Source organism: Zingiber officinale, chromosome 3A, assembly GCF_018446385.1.
Source record: "Zingiber officinale cultivar Zhangliang chromosome 3A, Zo_v1.1, whole genome shotgun sequence".
Taxonomy (NCBI): Eukaryota; Viridiplantae; Streptophyta; class Magnoliopsida; order Zingiberales; family Zingiberaceae; genus Zingiber; species Zingiber officinale.
Genome location: NC_055990.1, coordinates 671,497 through 680,651, shown reverse-complemented (window position 1 = coordinate 680,651; position 9,155 = coordinate 671,497). Strand labels below are relative to the sequence as shown.

Genomic DNA, 9,155 nt, shown 5'->3' with positions numbered 1-9,155 from the left:
CTTTTTTCCCTAGTATCTTCTTTTCAAATAAACGTCTGTCTCCATAGAAGCCATATCGAAAAGAAAATAATAAAGAACAATACATTTATTCCCAGGTACATGGTTGCCCTGCTGCTTAAGATGGAGAAACCTTCTCTGATCCAAAGAATGAAAAGGTATTCAAGCCATGGCTTTGCCACACTACATTTTAGGAAGGCCGATGGGATATTACACTTTATTAATGGACATGAAATTGGGAGCAGAAAAAAGAGAATCAGGCAATCAGTACCACATTTACAACATTAGACAGAAAAGTTGCTCGGAGTTGTCTCAGCACAATAATGATTGACACTGGCATCACACAAAGATCTAATTTTACTGCTAATACTATCATTGAGCAACACAACCAATATAGTTCACAGAAAATCCCAAACTGGAATAGCACATTGTCCTTGGTCACTACTTTGATGGTCCAGTTGAGCATTGTTCCCAATGAACTGTAGGGCTTGCAGGTCTGGAGTTGGAAAACCCTGCATGAAAATTTCCAAATGATTCAGTTTGACTATGCAAACCAGATTAAGGCAACTAGAGCAAAGACATGATAAAATAAAATTAATGTTCAATATAAAACTAAAACACAGACCATTCAGAAAATTAACACCGTGCCAACGCACAACCTAGAAAAAAGTATTGAGAAGGCAGTATACAGGCAAATATAAGTTGCATGCACAATTTATGGAACTTTCAATACAAAGCGACAACAGAAGCACTGTCAGGATAATTTGATGATAATTTAACTCTATGCCGAAAATAATCATGATTGCATGTTTATCTTGGATAGTAATTGATAAGATTCGATCACCTGAGTAAAGTGCGAACTGTTAGGGAATGGCTGTTGAGATAGAGTTGGTGCTGAGGAATCCTGAATATTGGCAGAATTGAATGAAGTCAATTAACAAACAAGATCCTTGAAAAGACAGATCATACGAAAACTTGTACTGACCTGACCAAATTGGTTCACTGGATGATATCCTTGCATGGCACCAACGCCAAATTGGTGAGAGGTCATAAAAGGGCCCTTCATTTATGGAAAAAAAAGGAAAATAAAGTGATGAAAATTCAAAACAACCCCTAAAAATTATTTAAACTCAAGATGTATATGACTCCTTCTTAAAGCACACCTGCATAAATTGATTAGACACGAGAAACTGATTTGCAGGATTCCTTGGTTGAGAGACATTGCTTGGTGGTGCATGTGCTTCATTATCTCTTGTTGACATTTCTGCATCATCAGTTTGACCTAGAATTCACATTATCACAAGTCTATAAAAAAACCTTCGTCACCACAACACAGAGGATAAGTGCAACATGATAACAGAAATGGACAAACCTTTTCTTGCCTTTTGCCTTTTATTTAACTCAACTTCATTTTGATGTCTTTGACGTGTACCTCCATTGCTCTTTTTCTTTCCACTAGGCTTTTGAGGATCATTACCAGTGCCATGACTTGAATTTCCACTGTCAATCAGATTATTAGGATGACCCTTTGATGTGCCACTGATAGATGGTTTCTCAAGAAGTTTCGCCTGCAAGATTTGCTCAACTTGGTCGAGAAGTTGATCTGAATGGCTGACCATCAATGTGAAAGCTTCCTCATTTTCAGTAGCTCTTGCAGCAAGTTTGAACAATGTGCGGCAAAGAGAGCTATAACGCTTTGATACAGATGACTTAGCGTCGCTGTCTAAGGTGATGCCATGATTCTCATTTAAATTCTCAGCCATGGCATCTTTTCTCCACCGCTTCAAAATGTATTGTGATGGAAGCTCTTTAATATTTCTGAAGTCAAATACCTTTAACACATGACAACATGGAATCCCAACAACTTCGAACTTACCACAACTGCATATAACAGAACTATTGGATGCATCGAATCTGACACAGTGCACTTTACTTTTCTCTTTAACTGTGACCTCGTAATGAGATAGGATTCCAGCTTCACCAGAGCAGTACACCATAGACTCAAGGAACAATTCAACTTCTCTTCTGAAGTTATCATATATGGCAGGTGTGTATGCATTTGCAGCTTGCCAGAGTAATCTTAAAGGAGGTATTCTTGAGTGACCCTGATTTGCATTATAATCAGCCTGCAACTCATTATATCTTCGCCGCTCTAACAGTAACTCATATATGTTCAGAAAACTTCTTAGATCATTTTCCAAATTCAGATGCTCTTTTAGATAACCACCCAAGGTTTCCGCTCTTAACGTGCTTTTTATATCTGCAGTGAATGTTTGCCGGCCATATGGTGAGGACCAATTTTCCTTTTCTTCATACAGTTTAGTCAACCACTCATTGTCCTTAAGATTGTACTTATCTAACATCAATTTCCATGCCAAATTAAACTCATCTTCATCCTCAAAATCATGATATATACATTGTCCAAAATCATGAGCAAAGTTCTCTGAGCTTTCAAAGAGATCTGCAAGTTGCTTTGTGGCGTTTTGGTATATTTGCCAAACACATAAACGTTGAACTGTACCTGGCCATGTAGCAGCTATTGCATCACTAATAGCTAAGCATCGATCAGTGAAAATTGTATGTGGTTGCTTCTGGCACATTGCTGCCTTAAAAGTCTCAAACAACCATTTAAAAGATTCTACACTTTCATCATATAGAAATGCTGCAGCAAAAATAACCATATGCCTGTGATGATTAACACCTAAAAATAAAGCTAATGGCCTGCCATATTCATTTTCTTTATAAGATGTATCAAAACATACAACATCACCAAAATAGTGATAATCCATCATGGACTTTGCATCTGCCCAGAAGACATTAGTCATTTGATCATATTCATCAACCTGGATAGCATAGTAAAATGATGGATTATCACCTTTCATCCTCTGAAAGTATTCAAACAAGGCTCCTGCATCACCCAACTGCACCACCTTAGAACGTTTAGTTCGGAGATAATTTTTATATCCAACAGGAATAATACTAGCATTCTGACGTGCTGCAGGTTGAACATTAGTTAACAGCTTTTTTGAGCTCAACATCTGCATGTCTAAGGGTGCAGCAAGCTGATGATTATGCTCTGCAACAAATTCAGTTATGCGGTATTTACCACTGGATGTCAGTTTGATTGCCATACGAGCAGGACAGCCAGTTCTTGTTTCTGCTCGTGGTCTCCTTGCTTCATTTTTTGGTCGAAAACCTTCCCTAGAACATACATAAACCCGTGATCTAGTAACATTTCTAGCAGATTTATCCCACCAGCCTTTGCGGACACTAAAACCTACACTTCCTGCATACTTGATGTAATAGTCATATGCCTTGTCCTCATTTTCAAACAGCATACCGACAATTGGAACTCCTCCAGCATTTGCAACTACTTCTGCTGGTAATTCTGGTTCATCATCCAATATTTCTTCCTGTCTGCTCATGGTCTAGAGAAAAGCATCAGTTGGAATAAATAATGAAGTTACATGTTCAGTGCTATATTTGAGAGTGTCCTAAGGCAATCGCCTTAGATACTGTAATATTTATTGGATAAATAAAATTCCTTATTTAAGTGTGCATTATATATATATATATATATATTTTTTTTTTTTTTTTTGATCTTAAACTCAATTAATGAAGTTTACAATACAATGCATAGTATGGGATAAATTGTGATTGGATCATAATTAGTGGGTATCTCTCTGTAATTATGTACGTATTAAAATATTCCCAAGTCAATGAATTGATGAAACTAGGCATCATCAATTCTATAAGACTAACATATGTTATGCTCCTTGGTTTATCCAAGCAATCGGTCCTCATTGACAAGAAACATTGGGATGTTGAGGATTAACATATGGATGCTGGTTAAGGATAACTAGTTCATTGGATGTCACCTGCTATGAGACTTCATGTTGTTCATTACATGTCAATGAAGATCTCATTGGAGCTCGAGTGTAAATTTCTTTAGTCTTGAGGTATTCAAGTAATCTTGATCATGGAAGCCTATAGTTTGCAATCATCTCTTAGGAAGTGCAAGTCTAGGATAATTGGATATAAGTTAATATGCCCGAAGATGTTTGAATAGCTCATAGAGGATTCACCACTTCTTTTTATAAGGAGACATATGCCCTACGACCTCTTGTCGGGATTATTACTCGTAAGTCTTTGACCAAAGCAAGACATGTCAAGAGGATGATCTTCTTGGACATGTGTTTTGAGTAATTTGAATCCACGGGACAAGGAACTATTACTTGGACTAGATGTGACATAGTCAGCCTAGTGAGGACGAACACATAAACCATATCGTGAACTAAGTGGGTATAAGATGAGTGAAAGGAACAAACACACTATTGATTGCAGTTGCTGAAGGATTCAGAATTGTTCTAAGATCAATTGTGATTTTCTGGTCAATTAGAGGTCATGATGAACTATTAGGTGTCACTCATGATCGATTCATAATTAACGGTTAATTATGAACTGCCAACATAACCGGGAACCTATTGGGTCACACGTACTATGAAACAAGTTTAAGAATTGGATTCTCAGATTGAAAGAGATTGAATCTGGTAGGACTAGATGGACAAATATGGAAGATATTTGTTGGCCGGAAATGATGGTGGTCCATGCCTCCTGTAGGCGAATTGGATCCATTATGGTTTAGTAATAAACCAAATTGGTTTGGTTTAGTTATGAACCAAAATTGGTTTAGTTTATTGAACCAAGCTTATTACTAATGGATTGAACCAACACATATGATGTGGGCTAGATATTGGGTTTGGGCTTGGAAGATGATTTGCTCTCCAAGTCATTGTGAAGAGGTATATAAATACCACTTCTTAGAACAAGAGGATATGAATTAAGGAGCAAGTCATTGTGAAGATGATTTGCGCCCTCTTGCTTCCCGCCGGCGTCCAAGCCATCAGACAGTAGAGAATTCCGGCCGAATTACAACTTGGTCCTCTTGCCATTGGCTGCTTCTCCCCACCGCCAGTCTCCCAAACACCAGACAGTGGCTGCCGTCCACCTCACTTGGTGTCGCCGGGTTGCCTTGTGCAACTAAGCACCAAGTCGAGCCGAAGTTTCTCTCTCGGATCGAAGTTGTCTCATTCCTTTGGCTAGTAACGAAGTAGAGATGCGGCTTGTTGCTCACAGAGTTGTCTTGAAGGTATCTCGGCGTGGATACGAATAGAGGCAATCCTCGTTAGGATTGCTAATTGATGTCGTTTCCCCTAAACGTCATGAATAATTCCTAAATGAATTTTATTTTATGGTTATATCTACACATGTGTGTTCCTGTGTATATGTGTGATGTGTGTTATAATAATTTAGGAAATTATTATGCTTCCGCCGCATGTTTTTCGATCACAGGACTCAACTAGCATAATTTGCTTGTGACCTCTAATTGATGTCGAGGCACATATTAGTTTTGAAACATAGTATACCTGAGATATGTTGGATGATATAGTATACTACTGACTATTCCTATCAGAGAGAAAAAAAAACTGCCAAACAAGCAAGCCATGCCTAAGTATGGGATGTTGATAAATGATATGTTACAAAACATTCAAAAATAAAGGTATGACTTGATTAGAGTTTAAACAAAACTTAGTTCAGATTGTTTCCAAACTCAGTGGAAGGGAAAAATTTAGGACCAGCAGATTGGGAAACTTGGCCCAGTATTGATCAAGGAATTGAGTAAGGTTAAAGACGAAGCAGTTAAATATAATAATTGAGAGAGAGTAAAGGATAAATTGCTTCTGTCATTATGAGAGTAACTAAGAGGTGCATGGTGGCATATGTAAAGTACGACATAAGAAGATGAGGGTTTTCTTCTCAGCAATCATGAGGCTCCATGAGTAAAACTACAAAGAAGAATTTATCACTGCAGGTAAAATCCTAGAGTCCTCTTGTTGCAATCTATAGGTGTAAATCTTTTAAATATACTTGATTAGATTCCTAAAGTCATTTGAAATTCTTCCCTTTATCATCCTTAACTTTGATAATCTTGTGGGATAGAGAAAGGTGTTGTGAATGAAGAACCAAAGAGGAAAAGCAGAAAGGACAAACTAGTGTTGCTTACAAGGCCGACATGAAAGATGTCAAAAAATGAAAGAGAGAAAAAAGACAAGAACATAGAGCGAAGGGAAGGAAAGGGTATTTACTATGAGGACAAGAATAGAAAAGGGATGGTGGCTGTGGTTGAGATCAAGTGGTAGTGGAAGAGAGAAGTAAGAAACACTTCCTTATAAGTCCATCAAATTGGCCTAAGCAGTGAACAATTTTGCAATGAATATGCTACATATATGTCAGAGCATAAGCAAAGAAAGAGGGTTTAGCTTTCAAATTAGAGGGGAGAACTGAGGGTAATCAAAGGAGAAAACAACTGCTTCTTTACATTGTTTTATACTTTGTATCGGTTGAGATATTGTTCTGTGATAAATTATCCATGTTTTTTTGTTTTAAAGAAATCTGCTCACCTTCATCCCCACCCACTCTACTTCCTTTTAGTGATTCTTTACTGCACTCTCTTTCGAAATTGACTAGTAAAATATTCAGAACAAAGTTAAATAATTTCTTCATATGCAACATATGGCAATTCAATCGCATGTCACTAGTACACTTCCATTTAAACCTCTTAAATCCAAATGAAGACTAAACTTTACACCACAACAGAAAAGGTTTTTAAGTTAAAGAAGAAAACAAAAATTTAAATTTGAGAATTTCCATGAAATATCAATGTATCTATTTGAGAAACGGAGAGGCATGTTGTTTGTGCAAGTAGAGAAGACATGAAAAGGTATGAAAAATCACTAAACTTTCACACGGATCAAAGATGATGTAAATTCAAGGGTTTCATAGCTACCTGTGTCTCTTCTCTACTAAGAAACTTCCCTCCAACACCACGTTGCCTCCTTTCAGCCAAAGCTTGCCGAGAGGGAATCTAGCATGAATTAAAAATAAAATAAAAATACAACATAGACTAAACCGAATAAATATACCAAAGCAGGAACTAATTTTGTTCTATTTCAACATGATCTTCTTAATAGAAAACAAGCCCCTCAATCAAATCTCATTAGAGAAGTTCATGAATGAAACCTTGAGGGATCTATCGACTGCTTGTCTACCACTCCTTTTCTGCATGTATTTAAGTATTATATTCCTTCTTTCCTCATTACTGTAGCGTGATACTCTTATACCAAGCTCTCTCAACAGCCGGGACTGTCCTGGATTGGATACCAGTGCCACCTTACCAACCTTCCCACCGTCATTCACTTTCCTTTTATCGTTTCCAGAACCAGAAGAAGCCTTCTCTGTGTGTATTTCCCTTCTCTGATCCTCAAGAGTCACGCCATCTTTCTTCATTGAGCTTTCGACCTGAATCACCCCCAATGCATCACAATCTGTCTTGACTTCTTTTACTTCCTTTTCAGCTGCCTTTTTATTAGGAATGCGCTTCCTCTTCCTTGTGGCGCTCTCGGCAGCATTGCTGTAAGTGGAGAAGTGCCCTTTGGAGCACAGGAACCTTTGCATGTGCAAGAGTCTTGTCCCCCTCGACCTCTTCCCCGAACCTGTCTTGGACTGGAAACCCATCTTCTCGCTGTAAGCACTATAGTACTGTTTAGCTGCTGAAATGGAGTCGAACTCCATGCCTAACACTGGAACCAAACCACCAGAAGCCAGAGCGCCTGCAAGGTCCGGTGGCGGGTCTAGCTGATGGGTGTGCTCAAGCTCGACTTTTGATACACCCCACCGCCCATTGTCCTTTCGAGTCACTTCCATCATTGCCCTGCAGCATGACTCCCCGTTGGAGGCGATAGATGTGGCGTTGGCCGTAGCCCCGCCTGGGCGCATGTGGAGGTAGCTGCGCATGATGTAGGCAACGCGGAGGGCGTACTCGTTGTAGGGGGCCTTGACAGGGGCGGGAGGGGCAGGGGCTGGAGCCACGATCTGAGAATCATCCACGAGGGCAGAGGAGGATGGAGGCACTGTTGCTGTGCCCGGCTTCGGATCCGGCTCTGGCTCTGGTACCGGAGAATGAGCGATCTCAGCTAGCGCCAAGGGAGTCTCATGCGAAGAAACCAGAAGTGGGAGCGGTGGAGGTTGCTGCTGCTCGGACAGGGAGGCAGGCTCCTGGAACTGCGAAGGGAGCGGCAGCTGTTCCAACTCGTGAGGAGAAGTGTCTTCTTCGACGGCGGTATCTGCAGCAGCCGCGAGCGGCTCTGTGGCATCTTTATTATCCTCCTTGGAGGGCTCGGCGGCGCCTTCGGCGATCTCGGCGATGTGCACCATGGTGGCGGGAGGGAAACCCTAGACGACGAAAAATGTCAGCTTTGAGAAGCCCTAGCTGTTACTCGCCCATCCTCATGCGACCGACCTAGGGTTCACGATCACGGCAGGCTGACGGGGATCGGGAGGTTGGAAGCGGGAAGAAGGTTACTGGCGAGGGGAGGTCGGAGGGCGGACGACGAGATCCGCTAAGCCAGCGGAGGAAGGAGACAGGAGAAGGATTGGGGAGGCGTTGTGTTCTCGTGTGGGACCCACGTGCGGAATAGGTAGTTGTGTGTCCGCTGCTTCCGTTTGGGATCATTTGCATGGTCGGCAGTGGGCCATGCCAATTAGCTTGGTTTAATGGGGCCCGTAAGAGTTATAAAGTAATTCATGTGCATAAACTATAAAGTAATATTAAAAAAAAATATCATAAATAATCATAAAAGCAATTCATATAATAAAAATAGTTATAATTTTTAAATATAATTTAATAAATGCAACAATATCTTTTGAATATGGAGGCTGTTCAGTGGCTGATTCTCTTTTGTTCGTATAGTTTCTTTACTTAAGATTTTGAGCATCTTTCCTCGTGTTCATCTATCCTAATCCTCTTGTTGATTAATTAGATTCAAAAGGAGATAGAAGAAATTGTTATTCCGCTCGAAGAAGAAACCAAAAGACAAGTAGCTGGAATTATGACTTCCATTTAGAAGATTTGGGGATCTTTCCTCGTCTTTATCCTCGTAGGTTCCTTGTTTTGGAATTAGAGGCAAAGATGAACATCAGCTCAGCGAACAATGGTTGTCGGACGCTGGTGCTGCTTCTGCCCTGTGGCTCGCGAGGCGGCCTGCCTTCCGCCCTTCCGTCCCACTGCTAGATCCAATGGTTTAAGAGTTTGGAATCGT

At 40.2% G+C, this 9,155-nt stretch overlaps 1 protein-coding gene across 1 annotated transcript; it reads right to left on the bottom strand.

Moving 5' to 3' along the window:
* Nucleotides 1-207: 207 nt before the first annotated feature.
* Nucleotides 208-8,525, bottom strand: LOC122050930 (protein FAR1-RELATED SEQUENCE 12-like). The gene is made up of 7 exons (XM_042611804.1): nt 7,078-8,525; nt 6,845-6,922; nt 1,370-3,425; nt 1,161-1,279; nt 983-1,057; nt 842-901; nt 208-509 (listed from the first exon to the last, which is right to left on the bottom strand). Exons 1-7 carry the CDS (start codon nt 8,269-8,271, stop codon nt 396-398), a joined length of 3,696 nt encoding a protein of 1,231 aa, XP_042467738.1. The 5' UTR covers nt 8,272-8,525; the 3' UTR covers nt 208-395.
* Nucleotides 8,526-9,155: the final 630 nt, after the last annotated feature.